Source organism: Pezoporus flaviventris, unplaced genomic scaffold (assembly GCF_033815535.1).
Source record: "Pezoporus flaviventris isolate CSIRO_AGI_PZ_B2104156 unplaced genomic scaffold, CSIRO_AGI_Pfla_v1 ptg000006l, whole genome shotgun sequence".
Taxonomy (NCBI): domain Eukaryota; kingdom Metazoa; phylum Chordata; class Aves; order Psittaciformes; family Psittacidae; genus Pezoporus; species Pezoporus flaviventris.
The window spans coordinates 15,165,012-15,180,947 of NW_026892554.1; the positions used below are offsets into that span (position 1 = coordinate 15,165,012).

Below are 15,936 nucleotides of genomic sequence, written 5' to 3' on the forward strand. Positions count from 1 at the left end.
CCTTGGGCATTTCTGAAGCAACCATCTGACAGCTGTCTTTGCTAGACACTGTCTCATCCAGTCATATAGAATTCATAATGCTTTTAAACCCCAGATGAATGCTTGAGGCTGAGTGCCATGTTAATGAAGGCTAGTATTCTTCCCAATTTATAGCAAGGATGCAAACTAAATTGCTCAAACATCAATATCTCACAAATGCCTTCTCACAACTCCCCCATGTGTCCAGAAAAAACAGAATTTCTCCTATGCTCACAGGGAAATAGGTAGTTCAATATCCAGAAGCACAGGACACCAAGATACTACTTGAAAGTCCTAGCAAAACATAGAAGGGTGTGTTGTATCAGTGAATACAAGCAATTTATCACAGATCTGTAACACAGTCAGCATCTGATCAGCCTAGACAAGGCATGATCACTCTAATTAAACTCCAGCTTTTGGTGGATCTCATAAGTTCTCTTTTCATGTTTTCTGTTCTCCTTCCCTCCCCCCCCCCTTTTTTTTTCTTTTAATGGTGCTCAGGTAGAATGATTCTATCAGTTATTTCCATTCCCCAAAGAACACCATTAAATATGGATAATTAAGTACTGCTTAATATACCTGCATGCTTAAAACTAGACAACATTACAGGTAAACATAACTTAGCTTCAAGATTTGCGTAAAATTAATGAGCACTGTCCACAAATGAAGCAAGGCAAACTGCTGTGTCTCAGCTGTTTCCAGTCTGCACTGCTGTCACAGTAAAACTGTTAAGAATCATGAATTTATCCTTTTTCACACAGATATTAATGCCTACCTAGAAGAAAAGCATGCAAATGAAGACCTCTATTTTTTTTTCAGTAAATTAAAAAAAAATACAGGAAACTCTAAAAATGTGAGCAGTTAAAACAGAAAGTCCTAATATTTAAAACCAATCTTGATTCTACACAGTTACAGTAAGTCTTTTGTAAGTGTTGAGACTTTTACCAGAAAAGTTTCATAGGGTATTTCAGAGATGTGTATTAGACATCACTACTAGATTTCTATCCAGTATTATTACACTTTCTTTAGACATTTACCTTCATTGATAAACACCGAGAGATGTGCTTCTGTTACCTGCTAGTGAGCTATGCTTCCTAGTACAAGAGATCTTGAAGGTGCCCATTCTTCTCTCAAAGAAAAAAATTAACATGAATTTCTAAATTAAAAGACACTTCATGAGCTTGCTTCTATATATCCAGAGGAAAGTACTTATTATGCCTACTACGACTTTAAGGCATATTTGCCTGCCTGGCATTAAACAGTGGGAACAACCCTCACAACTGGTTAATGAATCACTTTGTGTTAATTCTGTGCCAGCACTGTTTAGTTCAGAAAACAAAGAGGCCCTGAAATGCATGCCAATAATTAAGTCTAAAATATCTTGATAGTTTACAAGAATCTATTAACGAGAAAATCACCAAAACCTTTTCTGTATATCACTCCTAATCCTAGAAATAATGGGATGACTTCTGACCACTCAGATCAGCTTGCTTTTCATCTCACTGCTTAGCCACAAGTACAACCAACTAAGTTTCCACATACGTTGATATTACTTTTTGATAACATGCAAAAGACCAGGATTTAGGGCTAAATTCTTCGTTAATAAACATAGGTATTAATGTACACAGATGCAGAGCCCACATAAATAGGAGAGGGGCCAAACTGGAAAAGAGGACTTCTCAGCTGCTCTGCCAATCCTTCTCTAGAAATACCCTCCGAAGTCCACCTTTTCCAAAGTCTACCCTTGTAAAAAATTGAAACTACTTCCCACTCATCATTTGATGAATTAAACGTTACCAGACACAGCCAACAAACTGCCCTAACAGTTTCCCTGCTGAAAATCAACTCATAACGGGAGTCATTACAAAGTTGCGCGTCCCCATAAACACAAGCATGTTTTCCTGTGGCCTAGGAGAGAGGGAGACAGACCCTCCTTGAAGCTACGGCCACAATTCAGGGAAAAACACAGGCTCGCCTTTTTTCCTCAATCTGAGGGTTCCATCTACCCGCGCTTCCTGCTTTCGGGGTCAGGGAAGCGGCCGCAGGGAAGGCGAGGTGAGGGGCGCTCCGTGGGCAGCGGGACACCTGCGCGCCCGCCCGCCCGCTCCCCCACTCGCTGTGACGCCTCTCGGCCCTCCCGGGAGCAGCCGCCTGGGCCCGCCACCGCTCCCCAGAGCCGCCGCCTAACTCCGTCCGCAGGCTAGGGGCGGGGAGGAGGAAGGTAACCGGGAAGTGGCTACTTGGACCGTGAGGAAAGTCCCGAGCAACTGAAGCGCAGCCGAGAGCACAGAGCCGGACAGGGGAAGCACAGCCGAGAGCGGTAGGGAAAAGGGGCCGAGGAAGAAAAGAGAGAACAGCTAGGTCGGACCTCAGCGGAAAAAAAAGTCTCGGGAAAAGGGTAGGGGAGCCGGGCCAGTCACAGGCGGAGAGGAAAAAAGCCTGGGCAAGATAGAGGGGACGCGTCTGGGAGCTGGCAACAGAAAGGAGAGCCCGGGCCGGCGGCCCAGCCGCGGCCTGCCGCCGGGGCGCTGAAGCGCGGCGCTGAGGGGAGAGGGGCCCGCCGCCCCCAGCCCCGAGCCGCGCCGCGGCGGAGAGGGATCAGGGAAGAGGAGAAGAAGGAGGGAGGCCGGCAGCCCCAAGCCAGGGCTCCGTGGGCTAGGAGGGCCTGGCCGCGTCCTCACCTCCGGCGCCTGCAGCACAAGAGCACAGCAGGATTATCGTCCCCGCTAGATCCATCTTCAGAGGGCCCAGGCCCCACCGCCGCCGCCTACCCACAGCACATCCGCCCTTGTCGCGCGCCGGGATGGGGAGGGACGAGCTCCGCGCCTCCCTCCGCTTTGTCCCCCGCCGAGCTTGCCCCGGCGCCCCCCGCCCAGCAGCGCTCCGCTCCGCCTCGCCCCGCCCCACTAAGCTCCGCTCCACGGCTTCCTCCGGCCTCCCGCTCGACGCCATCGGCGAGGCGGGGCCGCAAGGCACGCCCAGAACGCACGAGCAGCCCCGTTTCCCTCTCCACGCAACGGGCGGGGCCCGGAGAAACGGGGCAGGACGGCACGTCAGCGGAGACGCCCAATGGCGGCAGGGCGGAGCCTTCCCGGCTGCCTCCGCGGGCCCGGCCGGGTCCGTTGAAGCTGCGTTTCCTCAGCGGTGTAAGCGGGAAGGCATCAGCTGCTGATCCCGCCAACGGCACCGGAGGGACCGGGCGGCTTCTCGGCTGAGGCCGCGCCTGCCGTCACCCTCGGGCTGCCTGCGAGGCGAGGCGGGGCAGCTGTGGCCTCTGAACCCTTGAAGGGCTCTGCTGGGGCCGAGTGGTGCCGATATCTCTGTGGGCCACAGGGATCTGCATCCTCGGTGAAAAAAGAACCGAGCTGGTGCCCAAACTTGGCTCGTACCTGAGCAGCATTTCTCAGCCCCTTCACACCTTTGTGTGAGCAGCCTCGGGCCCCTTCCTTTAAGGGGGTGTGATGGAAGTGTAAATACCTTCCATCAGTTAGCTGTTATCAGTTGGCCTCGATAGACATTTTTCCTTGCAGATTCCAATTTACTTACTTTTCAAGTTTTAAGTCACCTACTTCTCTTGGTGCTGTGTGTCACAGTATGTTGAGGTTGTCCCCACTGAACAGGGATTTCTTCACTGTGAGGCTATTTTGAGCAACCTTCATGGTTCAAGCATAAAGGAAAATCCTCCAGTGAAGATAAAACATGAACCACTATGGCAGAATGCTTCACAGGATTGGAAAAGACCTTTAAGATCATCAAGCCCAACCTCTACCCCTGGACTGCTAAGCCCACCACTAAACCATGTCACTAGGAGCCTCCATCTACATTTTTTAACACTTCCAGGGACTGTGATTCCCCCACTTCCCTGGGAAGTCTGTTCCAATGTCTGACCACCCTTTCAGTGAATAGATTTTTCCTAATATCCAGTCTAAACTTTCCCTGACAGAGCTTGATGCTGTTACCTCATGTCCTACCACTTGTTATTTGGGAGAAAGACCCCCACCTCACTACAATCTCCTTTCAGGTAGGTGTAGAGAGCAATGGAGTCCTCCCTGAGCTTTCTCTACTCCAGACTAAACCCCTCTAGTTCCCTTAGCTGTTCTTCATCACACTTGTGCTCCAGATCCTCCATCAGCTTCACTGTCCTTCTCTGGGATGTGCTCCAGCATCTCAATTATCTCTATTCTAGAGAGGGGCCCAGAACTTATCACAGGATCCGAGGTGCGGCCTCACAAGTGCCCAGTGCAGGAAGACGATCACTGCCCTGGCACCTGCTGGCCACACTATTGCTGATACAGGCCAGGATGCCCCTGGCCGCCTTGGCTTCCCAGGCACAAGCTGCCTCATGTTCAAAGTCTGTTAATCAACACCCCCAGGTCTTTTTCCACTGAGTAGCTGTCCAGCCACTCTTCCCTAAGCTTGGAGCATTGTGTGGGGTTGTTGTGACCCAAAGTGCAGGACCTGGCACTTTGCCTTGTTGAACCTCATCCTGCTGGCCATAGCCCATTTATCCAGCCTGTCCAGTTCCCTCTGCAGAGCTTTTCTACTCTCCAGCAGACCTCTCACCCAAGATGCTGTCATCTGCAAATTTACTGAGAGTGCACTTGATTCTCTTATCCAGATCATCAATAAAGACATTAAAGATATTAATTTCTTGACAGTCAATATGCTAATTCTTACATTTAACTATGCTCACCCAAAGATTTATTATTTATATTAGGGTTTGTGACAAGTTTCTCAGTTTAAACTCTCATCCTTTATTTTTTCCTTTTCCAGCCCTATTGCCCTGTCAGAATAAAAAACCCCAAATTCTCAAATTACACACACACCCCCCAACAGGTACAGCAGGGAGAAGTTACATAAATGTGTAAGTAAGCATAGTTACAATTAATGTACTTCAGATAAGGCTGCTAATGTTGTTTAGCAAGACCTCAGATAAGAGGTCTGGCTACCAAGAACAGAGAACATAAGAATTTATCTTCCCAAAACTGTACTCAAAACTTTTGATTAAAAGCTGAAGGTTTCTATAAGGAGAGAAGGAAACGGATTCATTAAGGTGAATGGAGTAATACGACTGCAGCAGTTCCTAAGTTACCGGTCACACTCACCGTATGGGTACTTCAGTAATATCGGTACCTCACAAACTGCAGCAGGAAGCTCTGAACGCCTCCACAGGGACAACCGGGCCGCCGACGGCCTCCTCCCACAGCGCTTCACCTCAGCGCCCGCGGGCACGGACCTCCCGGCGCGGGTCAGCCCAGCGTCCGCAGGCAGGTATCTCCCTTCACTGCTCGCACCTCCTTTCGCGCGCAGGCGCGGCCCGCCCCCGCCACCTCCCTGCAAAAGAGGGGCGCGGCAACGAGGAGGTTTCTGCCGTACGCCCGCTGGCGGGCGCTGCGCTGGTGCGGAGCGGATAGCGGGAACCCTCAGAGGCCGCGCCGCCTCAGGAAGCTGTCCCGCTCTGCGCGGCCCACCGGCTACGGGATGTAGGCCCGACCCTGCCCCGCCTCATGCTTCCCCTTCCGGGCTCGCGCCGAGGCTTGCGCGCTTCCCGCTCCCCTCACGGGGGACACGCGCACTTCCTCCCTGTTTCCCCCCTTCCCATTCCCCGGGCACCGGCGTCCCCGCTGCTGGTCCCTGGCTCCCGTCCGCCGACAGGTTCAGCCGGCCACGCCCTCGGGGCTCCCTCCCCCGCCCCGGGCCCCGCGGTCACCCTTGGCTGCTTCCCGCTCCCGCCCACACGTCCCCGGCGGGGCGGAGCCGTCGCTGGTGTTATGGCGTCTTGGGCGCTGTTGGCGAAGGAACAGCCGCTGCGGTGCCAATAGAGAGCGACGGAACCGGGCGGGCCGGGCATGGAGAGCCTGGCGCAGCCCCCGCCGCCTCCGGGCTCGCTGAAGACGGGCGGCGGGGGCGCTGCCAGCCAGCTCCTCCTGGAAGAGGCGGCGGCAGGCGAGGGCGGCTGCCGCGACGGGCCCGCGGCGGCTGAGGAGGGCGGCGGGCGGCGCAGCCCTTCCCCTCCCCGGGCCCCCGCTCTCGCCGTGGTCCCCTGTACGACGTCTCCCTCGCTGGCCCCTGAAAGCAGCACGCCGGCGGCGGAAGGCGCGGGGCTGGCGGTGCTGGAAAGCCCCGAAGCGGCGCCTACATCGGAGAGCGGTCCCGCGGAGGCTGTCTCCGGGAGCAGCGGGGCTCCCAGTCCCCCGGGGGAAGAGTCCCGGAGCCTGGACTCGTTGGACTCCTTTTCTAACCTGCACTCCTGCTGCCCGAGCAGCTCCGAGCTCAACAGCGATGCCGAGGAGGCGGTGGTGGCGGGGGCCTCCTCGGAGGGCGCGGCTCCGGAGCCCGAAGGGGATAGGCCCGCTGCGGGCTCCCAGCTCCTCTCCGCCTCTAAGGAGCGCTTCCCGGGCCAGTCGGTCTATCACATCAAGTGGGTGCGCTGGAAGGAGGAAAACACTCCCGTCATCACACAGAACGAGAACGGACCCTGCCCGTTGCTGGCCATCATGAACGTACTGCTCTTGGCCTGGAAGGTACCGTGCTGCGGGTGCCATGACGGGTGCGGGCGGTGCCGCTTGGGTAGTGCCGTGACCTGAACGCCGACATCGCCGCGGCGGGCGGGGCGTTCCCTTTAGTGCTGAAAGCGTTCGGGAGGCACCTGTGCCGACGCCGCGTTAATGCGCAGCCAGAACTTTGTACTGAGTAAGACAACGTTATCAAGAAAGCTGGAGAGGGGCTTTTTGTTAAGGGCATATAGGGATCGGACAAGGGGGAACGGCTTTAATCTGAAAGAGGGGAGATTCAGATACTAGGAAGAGGCTCTTCCCTGTGAGGGTGCTGAGGCGCTGGCACAGGTTGCCCAGGGAAGCTGTGGCTGCCCCATCCCTGGCAGTGTTCAAAGCCAGGCTGGATGGGGCTTAGAACAGCCTGGTCTAGTTGAAGGTGTCCCTGCCCGTGGCAGGGGATTGGAGCTGGATGAGCTTTAAGGTCCCTTCAACCCAAACCATTTTATGATTCTGTCAAGAAAGACTTATTTCTGCTGTTAATCGCGTATCTTACATACAGAACTTGGAAAATAAATATTGGCAGTCTACTGCCAATATGCTACTTAGATGCTGCTGCAATAGATAGACTTTGTTGTTGCCTTAAAATAGAATAAAAATCTAGATGATCCTTTATTAAACTAAGCGATGCATTATTTGCAGATGTGTGCATGTTTCTAGGAAGTAAACATTACTATTTATAGCACTGAAAACATAGGTGGTATTTTGGGAAATAAAGTTAGTTTTGTACAATGAAGTGTATGCAGAGTTGTATAAAATACAGATTTGTGCAAGTTAACTGCCTTAAGAGTAGGGGTACATTTGTACAGTTACGCAGAATAGATTGTATTTAAATTAACGAGTAAAACTGGGTTGTAATAAATGCAGCTCTGAGACCTGAATGTGCTTATATTCTAATAGCCATCATGGATGTGGATTTACTATAGTCTTAAAATAATTCTTTTTAACTTTTAAGCAATTAAAGTAAGGCATAATGTAATTATGAACATTAGATTAGGTCACGTAATTATAATTTGGGAACAAGGGAGCAGACCAAGAGATGAAAATAGACAAAATCAGAACTAGAATACCATAGTATGTGTTAGGTGAATAGAAGCTGGGGGGGGGGAATGATGTAAAGAGGAGATGAGGATGGGAGGCGAAATCACAACAGAGAATAAAAGGATAAACAGTCAAGGGCTGGGCTCTCTTCCCTGCATCAGCCACCAACTTTCCATCTCAAAACTTTATCCTGACAAGGCTGAGAGTTTTTGTCATCCTGTAGGTAGGTATGGTCTCAAATAACTGAATAGATTCAAATGCTCGAAGCTGAGAAACCACAGTTGCAATACTAGTTTTCAGGTTTTCATGAACATTCTCATTTGCATGGTCAATTCCATGCTTCCGGGTTTTTTTGGATAGTCCTCGCTGAGGGAGGAGAGACTGAGAGAGGTAGTTTGTTAATTTGCATAAAGGGTTGCAATAACAAGAAGACATAAGGTGTACCTTAGCTAAGTGTACCACATATTCAGAATTTTTCTTCTTAGTAGATAGATGATCTTGTTCATTAATGGAGCGAGATTATTCTCTGTTCCTAATAATTATTCAGGTTTTATTATACTTTTAGTAGGTATTTTTTGATATTAGAATTCACTTCTTTATTGAGAAATACAGGTAGAAAGACTACTTAAAAATAATTGATTCTTTGAATTTTGCATTTCTATGCTGTCATCTGTGAAGCAGTGGTTTGACAATGCTTGGTTTTTTTTTAAATTCAAAAATAGTAGCACCTCTTGGATTCCCTTTTGATAGCACCAGGTTTTGAAACTAAACTTGCAATAAAACTGCTACCTCTTTTTTTATCCAATACTTTCAATAGAGTATGAGCATACAACTTTGAGGTGGCAGACTGTAGAAGCTGTACTTTTAAATGTTACAATTATGCTATCACTTTTCTTTTAGAGTGTTTTTGCAGACTGCTTGTGTTAAGTGTAACTTGCAGTTTAGCCTTAAGGACATAGTGCTGAGGAGTTCTGCTTACACAAGTGTTACAAAGATGTTCTAAGAAAGAATAAAACAAAAGCAGTATCATACCAACTTGGAAAAGTAACTGTGAAACTGTGGTAACCATTTAGGCTTCTGTGATGGAAATAAAAGCATTATTAGAGTATCAAAACAAACATTTAAAATATGTGTACAAGCATGGGTTGTCCCAGTGTGGGGCACTGACTTTCAGCTTGTTTAAATCTGAAGACCGATCAGTTTTCCCTCGGGGCTGTGGCTCACTATGTAGTTAAGCTTAGCGGTGCAACGCTTGCTTTTCCAAGTACTGTTTATGATCTTTGTTACATACGGTTCATGTGTCACTTTTCGATAACTTCTGGCATTGCATTAAGCTGTAATTTGGGGGGGGTAGCCCTCCTCAGGATGTACTCCATGGCAATCAGCAGATGCTTAAAGCTTAATAAGCTTGCCGTGTAATTCTGCTCTGATTCTTAGGTAGGAGATGATGTCATGTAGCCAAAGAATTCTGAACCTTAATGCATTGCACAGAAATGACATATCTGAAATGTCCAGGGGACAGAGAAACAAATTGTTTTGGACCATAAAATAAGCCGAAGGGAGAACATAATGCAATACAAAAAAATATTAATATCACCTTGAAGTGAGTGCATATGGAATATCTTGTCCTTACAGCTTTTCATGTACGAGAGTAACCCCAGTAGTGTATTTGACAGTGTCTTTAAAAGTTTTTTCTGTGACAGCCCTCTGAACGAATGGAAGGTTTTGGGAGCTGTGTTCCCTACATGCAGAGTTGTACTAAAATTCTAGTAACTTTTAGAACTGTATGATTTACTTATTTAGGTGATTGTGACAATTATGTAAGTAAGTGTTACAGAACTGTTTATGTTTAGATGTATTCAAACTGAGGTGCAGAAGAGAAATAGAGTAAAAACATTCTAGTTAGAATTTTTTAGTTTTAGGTCTCATAAAAATGGCCCTTTTTCAGAGGAGCCGAGTACAGTATGCTCCTGCTGATACCCGTTGGATTTGTTGGAGTCTGCAGTGGTGGTGCCAGGTCTGAGGTCTGGCACTGGTCCTTTGTGCATGATCTACTTTTTCTTGCTACTGAGGTAAACCTCCCTATGGCCAGAATTTGCATAGATTGCTCAGATGGAGTGTCTTAGCCTCTGAAGGCGAGCTGCTGGTGAGCTTCTGATGACTGCTCAGCAGAGGCCTTGGCAACCTTTCTCCTGCACCTGTGGGATGAGCTGAGCTTGCAGACCTGTAGTGTATTTTCTGGATCAGGAAGACTGGTCTGAGGGACTGAAGGAAACCTGGTTGAGGGGGGAAGATCTTAAGGTTATTGGGTAGCAGCATGTGCTATTAGGCTGTCGAGACAAGTTCATGAAGCTGTTCCTACAATGCAAAAGGTATGTGTTTGCAGGGAGTATTAATTGATTTTGTCATGGAACTTGAAGCTACCCTTACCTCTTCTAGAACTCTGAATATAGGGGAGTTGCGTATTTTAGATAAACATGCTCTGAGACTATAAATAATAAGCCATTAGACATTTGCATGGTCTGTACATGCAGTATTTTTGGAAGTGTTAGCATCTATGTGGGACTTTATCACTTAGTTGGTTTTTTCAAGCCTTTCTGAAGCGTGGGAGAATACAGTGGGAAATATTTAAAATTAGTATTATGTAGTTTTCTAGTTTGTACTCTAATGCATAGGAAGTGTGGAAGTTGTACTGCAGCAACTGTTCAATATGAAAATTGTTTACCAGTCTTTCTTTTAATTACAAAGGGAGCTCGGCTGTACCTCACATTATAGTTGGGTGAGAAAGATTTAGTTTCCCACTTCTGAATGTCAGAAATGAAAAGTAGCTAGAGTTAGGAAGAGAGAGCAAGATGAAAGACTAGGAAGCTGCAATAGGGGGGTAAAGGAAGTGGGTGGGAACTGAGGAAACATGTTTTTCCTGAAATGTAAAATTAATGTGAAATCTAGAAACTAAGCATTGAAACCTATGGAGAAAACTGTTCCTCAAAATAAAATTGCTATGGACAGCAGCTGCTTAAATTGTTTTCTTCTGTTGATTTATGTGGAGAATGACCGTGGTTCTGTATGATTTTTTTTCCTCTCTCAAGCTTTGAGGTGTTTTTCTTTCCTGTTTCCTATAGCTTAAGCACTCGTAATGAAGTTCCAAACAGTTAGGAAATGTCATGTTCTCTCTATATCCTACATTAGCTCTATTAGAAGTACTTGTGACTGTGTTGGAAACTTTAAAGGTGTGATCAAGGTCCTAAAAAACGTGCCAGCCCCAAAATTATGCCATGAAGTAATACATTAACTTTGTTTAGGATTCAAGTGAGCAGTTCTGCAGATACAAATAAAACTGCTTTGGTTCTGCAGTAAAAAAACATAAGTTGCTTAGCATTACAGTTGTGAGGGAAAATTCAGATTGTTAATCAGTGATACAAATAATACCATAAGTCCATAAAGCCTGAAACATTAGTATGTTTATGCCAGGAATATGAAGAACTCAAATACAGGTAACCCATGTATAGCTGCTTTTTGTAGTACATGCATACTTCTAGGTTCCCAAATGTGGTGCTGAGCAGAAATCCCCAAGCAGTGCTGGCTGAGCTGATGCAAAAGGTTTTAAATAAATACTAAAAAGAGCTAGTTTTGGTGCTGAGTCATCACAGTACTCCTGCTAATATTTGAGGGAGCAGTGCTATTATACTATATTATGCTGGCACATGTGTACTGTTCGTAGTCCCAGAACTACTTCAGGCAGATCTAGCGTAAGTAATTCTGTTCTGTGCCATTACATCCGCGTGCCTTAGAAGCTGTAATGAACCAGAACCAACTCAGGGATGTGCAAGCTGATGTTGGCTAAGGCTTGACTGCTGCCAATTCAGAACTAGAAGTTTAAGAATCAGCATTTTGAACCTGTAGTCCTGTTATTTACATTTATGTGTATGCAAATATTATGTTTATATGAATAGTCAGTATGAATATTATGAACAAGATCAAAGATTATGAAAACCTTTATCCTATTGAGTATTAGTTTTGGGGAAAGGTTGAGAAATTTTGTAAGCTCCAGTCAGTTGTCACTCATTTAAAAGATGTTTTCAAAAATTCATGTGCCTGTGCATGCATGACTCATTTTTCTTGTTTAATTCATATCGTTTTCATTTTTTTTATGAGCAGAACTAATTAAACCTTCTTTCTGATGAATTTATGCGTCAGGAATTTTCTGTTTTACTAACAATTTATACTTTCATTCCCTTCCTTCATCAGATCTTGGTACCATCAGCTTCTTTCTATAGCCACCATCTCCAGGTTGATCAGTGTGTGGCATATGCTGTGTGGCCAATTCTGACCTAAGTATGGTCATATTTCTTAGTGTATAAATAGCAAGGCCATATTAACTTGGATCTCTTTCTCCCAAATTTAATGAAACTTCTTGTAAATCCATATGCCTTTTGTCAGATATGAATAAAATCGGTGGAGAGATAGATCTAGTGCAATCACACTAAATTGAAGTTATTAAAATGGCTTAGCTTTCAGTTTGGGAAGGAAGCCCTCTCCATCACAACGTGAACAGTGTACTCTGTTGCTATAGTGTATTTTTGAGTTTGGGTTGCTTCATCAAAGACTTTATATGTATTTGATGAAAGAACTTCCTCTCCACAACCAGCAAAGGAGTCTGAGCCTATTAAACCTTAAGCATGAGTTACCTATCTCACATTGTGTCTTTCATGTCAAGGAGAACTGTGAACAGTGTTCAGGAACTTGATTTAAAAATTCTTAAAATAAATACCAGACTTTCTAGACTTCCAGTGGTAAGATGTTGAAAAGAGGATGAAAAGATTAAAAATGGAAGAGAAAGCTTAAAAAAAAAAAAACCCAAACCCTAGCAAAATATAATACATACTTATGCAAGGAAAAATTGAGCACAGTATGGTTAAAGATGATACACTCCTATGGTATTCCTTCAGATAGCCAGAAGCATGCCTTTGTGCTCTGGCTGTAGTTGCAGGGAGATGTGTAAATGGAAGTGCGCAAGCAAAATGTTTACTCAGGATGATTGATGGAGGAGATGCTACATCAAAGGCTTCAATATGTATTGTTTTTTCATCTCATGGAGGAAGTTCCTCCTTCCTCTCTGCAACCAGCAAAGTGATTGGAGCCTATTAAACCTTAGGCATGAGAATATGTAAGAAGCTTTTGGCTCTGGTGGCTGCCAGGGTGGTTGGTTTTAGCAGGTGCCAATGACAGGAATGGGTCAGGAGGGAGTGGAACAGAAACTTTACCACCAAGTTCTGTGTTTCCAGTCTCTTCTGTGTGGAGTTAAACCAAACCCTTGAAATGTCAGGACAGAGTGAGAGTTCTGGGAGGTCATTTCCTCGTCTTGGTATTCCTGTCCCAGCAGCTGCTGCTACCAGATTCTCTGCAGCCTATTGTCTCTATGCTGGAACTTTTTGAGTTAAGACTCAGTTAAGAGTTTCAGTGTAGGCAGGGAGTCAAAGACTTCTGAATAAAGTGAAGTTTTCTTAAGTGTGGCTACAATTCCCAGTCTTTTCATCCCAGGTGCTTGCAGCCGAGCTAGTGCAATGAGTGGTGTGAACTCTTACAAAGTTGAGGGGAATGCTGGTGAAATGTTTTGGTGGGAGGAGGGAGTGCTATGCAGAGAGCTTAAAGTGAGAGAAAGTACCATGTACATGTGCTTTCTCTAAAAGCCATAATGCCTTTTTTTAATCTCTTCTTGTAGCTGTTATTTAGTAGAGGTACTGGGAAGGCTCTTGGTCCCAGTTTACTAATGCTCTTATAAATTGGTGAGGCAGATGTGATCAGATGACTTCTGTCTAGAAATACCATGTTGATACTTTCTAAATTGTGGTGTTTTGACATTTTAAGGGTAATACACTTTTACTTTCACAGATTAAGCTGCCACCAATGATGGAAATCATAACGGCTGAACAGCTGATGGAATACTTGGGTTAGTAATTAAAATCAATTGTTTCAATTATGTATTATTCTTACCAGTGAGGAGTAATATAGGAGAACTGGTTTACTTATTTACTGTTCAGCTTTATTTGAACACAGGCTGCAAAAAAAATAGTTACATTGGCCATTCAAATGGTCAATGCTGTTACTAAAGCAGCATTTCATAATCTCTTGGGATGTCATATTAATCTCTTAATTATTCACATAGAAAGTTTACTCAGAAATTTCCATCCCTCTGTTCCTTAACTTCACAGTATTAAAAGGTCAAACTCTATACAGTAAGGTATGTAACTGCATTACACAATTTACAAAGGCAACTTTGTAAACTGCTTATGGATTTCAATTGCTTGTGCTTTTCCTTAATTGCATTTAGAAGTTTCCTGTACTGCTCTCCAGAGTGATTAGTTTAGTGATGCAGTTGCTATGGCTTGTGGTATCTTTAAACTTATTAATGTCTGTTTCAATGTTGTTTTATTATAGTTGACACAATGTAGTAACTCAGCTGGGCCTTTAATTGACTGCAGTAACTCTAATCCTTAATAGTGTGACCCAATTAAAATAACAGGAAAAAATAATTTGTTCTTCACAGCGATAGGAGTCTCATTTCCAGGCGTTACTCAATTATCCAGCAAAACTGCAACTGTTTTCTTCTGACATGTCAGTAAGGTCGGTAGCCCAGAATGATCGTTAAAAGTGCAGTTGCTATAGTACTTAAGCTATGTGTACCATAGTTCTTCCCCTTTGTAGTCTAGCAAGTACTGTATTTTCTTTGTTTATTTTTTGCTTGTAAAGAGTGTAGCTTGTTCTTTTCAAAAGCCTAGCACTGAACCTTTCAGTGGAAGAAGAAAGTTAATTACATAACTTCAGAAAAACAAATCTTAAGATATATTGCTGCCTGTGTCTAAACATTTCTTCTGTTTGGATAGAATAATACTGTCTGAAGTCACACATAATACACACATTTACATAACTAGAATTCTTTCTTGCAGGCATATATTAGCTTCTGGAATTATCTTATTAAATTGAATAACAAAATTATCAGCCCAAATTATCTAGGTTCCTAGTCTATCAGCAGGATCAGCAGTTGCCAAATGGTTTCTACAGCTTAAAAGAAAACTAAAAGAGCTCTTTAACCACTATGAACAATCTTAACTTTAAAGATCATCAGTATGGAAACCTGTAATGATGTTTTTCTTTGGCTATAGATGTATTTTTTAGTAATGGAGCAAGAGAATAAATACAAAAAGCACTGAAATAAAAACTGAAGCATTTTGGAGAGGCAGTTTATGGATACTGGTCACTAAAGATTTTATAGCTCTTGAACTCCAGTGTGCTGATTAACTGATTAATTACATTTGTGTTGTAGACACAGGTGGAATACACGCCTGTCAGAATTACTGGTGCATGGAAACATATTCCAAAATACTCATAGTATCAGTGAGAATAAGTGGTTGCCTTTGTAATCGTGTAATGCAATTACATACCTTATTGTACACAGTTTGACCTTTTGCTGTTTTTAAATTGAGGCACAGAGGAAGGTGAATTTCTATGTGAATAATTAAGAGAGTAGTGTGATACCCCAAGAGATTATTAAATGCTGCTTTAGTAACAGCATTGGCCATTTGAATTTTATTTCTTAATATGTTCTTACTATGGTTTTATACTCATGTTTTACTTCATAATTATAATTCAGGTTGTAAAACAATGCAGTCTCATTAATTTGGTAGAAATCTTCAATGGCAGTATTTATGACCAGTCAGCTGCAATCAGAAGTGTTCAACAAAGTGTTGAAACTTTGAGTGTGGAACGAATTTAATTTTATTTTTGCCTTTTTTAGGAGACTATATTCTTGATGCAAAACCTAAAGAGATATCTGAAATTCAGCGTCTAAATTATGAGCAGGTAAGGAACTGCTCCTGAAATAGTTGCTTACGTTTAAAGGAACTAAACCTTTTTCTTCTTACCTCAGGCTTACCTTGTTAAAAACCAGAAGCATACAAGCCATTCTTTGTAGTTAGTTTCTCCTTTTTTTCTAGGCTTTATGTAGAGTATAATTTATAAATACTTTCTATTAATGGAGGAAAACTCGGTATCTAGTAAGGTAAGAAATTATTTTTATTTGCCTGTAAGGAGTATAATGAAAGAATTTTGGTTTTATTGGGGAATTGTAACGTGGAAGTGCAGATGGGAGCATGCAACAGGGTGGTTGCTTTTGAAATCTTCTATTAGGCATCCTTAAGTGTATTCTGTTATGTGATGCTTGCTAGACTTGCTCCAAGGGTGTAAACTGGGCAAGAGAGAGATCTCCATTCTTAAGTCATGATGGACGGAAAGAGGTGTATTCCATATTATGAAAGGCAATAAT

General features: G+C 44.5%; 2 protein-coding genes across 2 annotated transcripts in view; one reads left to right on the forward strand and one right to left on the reverse strand.

Moving 5' to 3' along the window:
• The window catches only part of ADAM10 (ADAM metallopeptidase domain 10), a 42,156-nt gene extending 39,156 nt beyond the window's left edge, over positions 1-3,000 (reverse strand). The window contains exon 1 of the mRNA XM_061447068.1: positions 2,700-3,000. Coding sequence (XP_061303052.1) covers positions 2,700-2,970 — 271 coding nt within the window. The 5' untranslated portion in view covers positions 2,971-3,000. The remainder of the gene's footprint in view (positions 1-2,699) is intronic.
• Positions 3,001-5,323: 2,323 nt separating this feature from the next.
• MINDY2 (MINDY lysine 48 deubiquitinase 2) overlaps positions 5,324-15,936 on the forward strand; it is a 29,207-nt gene continuing 18,594 nt past the window's right edge. Inside the window, exons 1-3 of the mRNA XM_061447071.1 lie at positions 5,324-6,542; positions 13,506-13,563; positions 15,409-15,473. Coding sequence (XP_061303055.1) covers positions 5,868-6,542; positions 13,506-13,563; positions 15,409-15,473 — 798 coding nt within the window. The 5' untranslated portion in view covers positions 5,324-5,867. The remainder of the gene's footprint in view (positions 6,543-13,505; positions 13,564-15,408; positions 15,474-15,936) is intronic.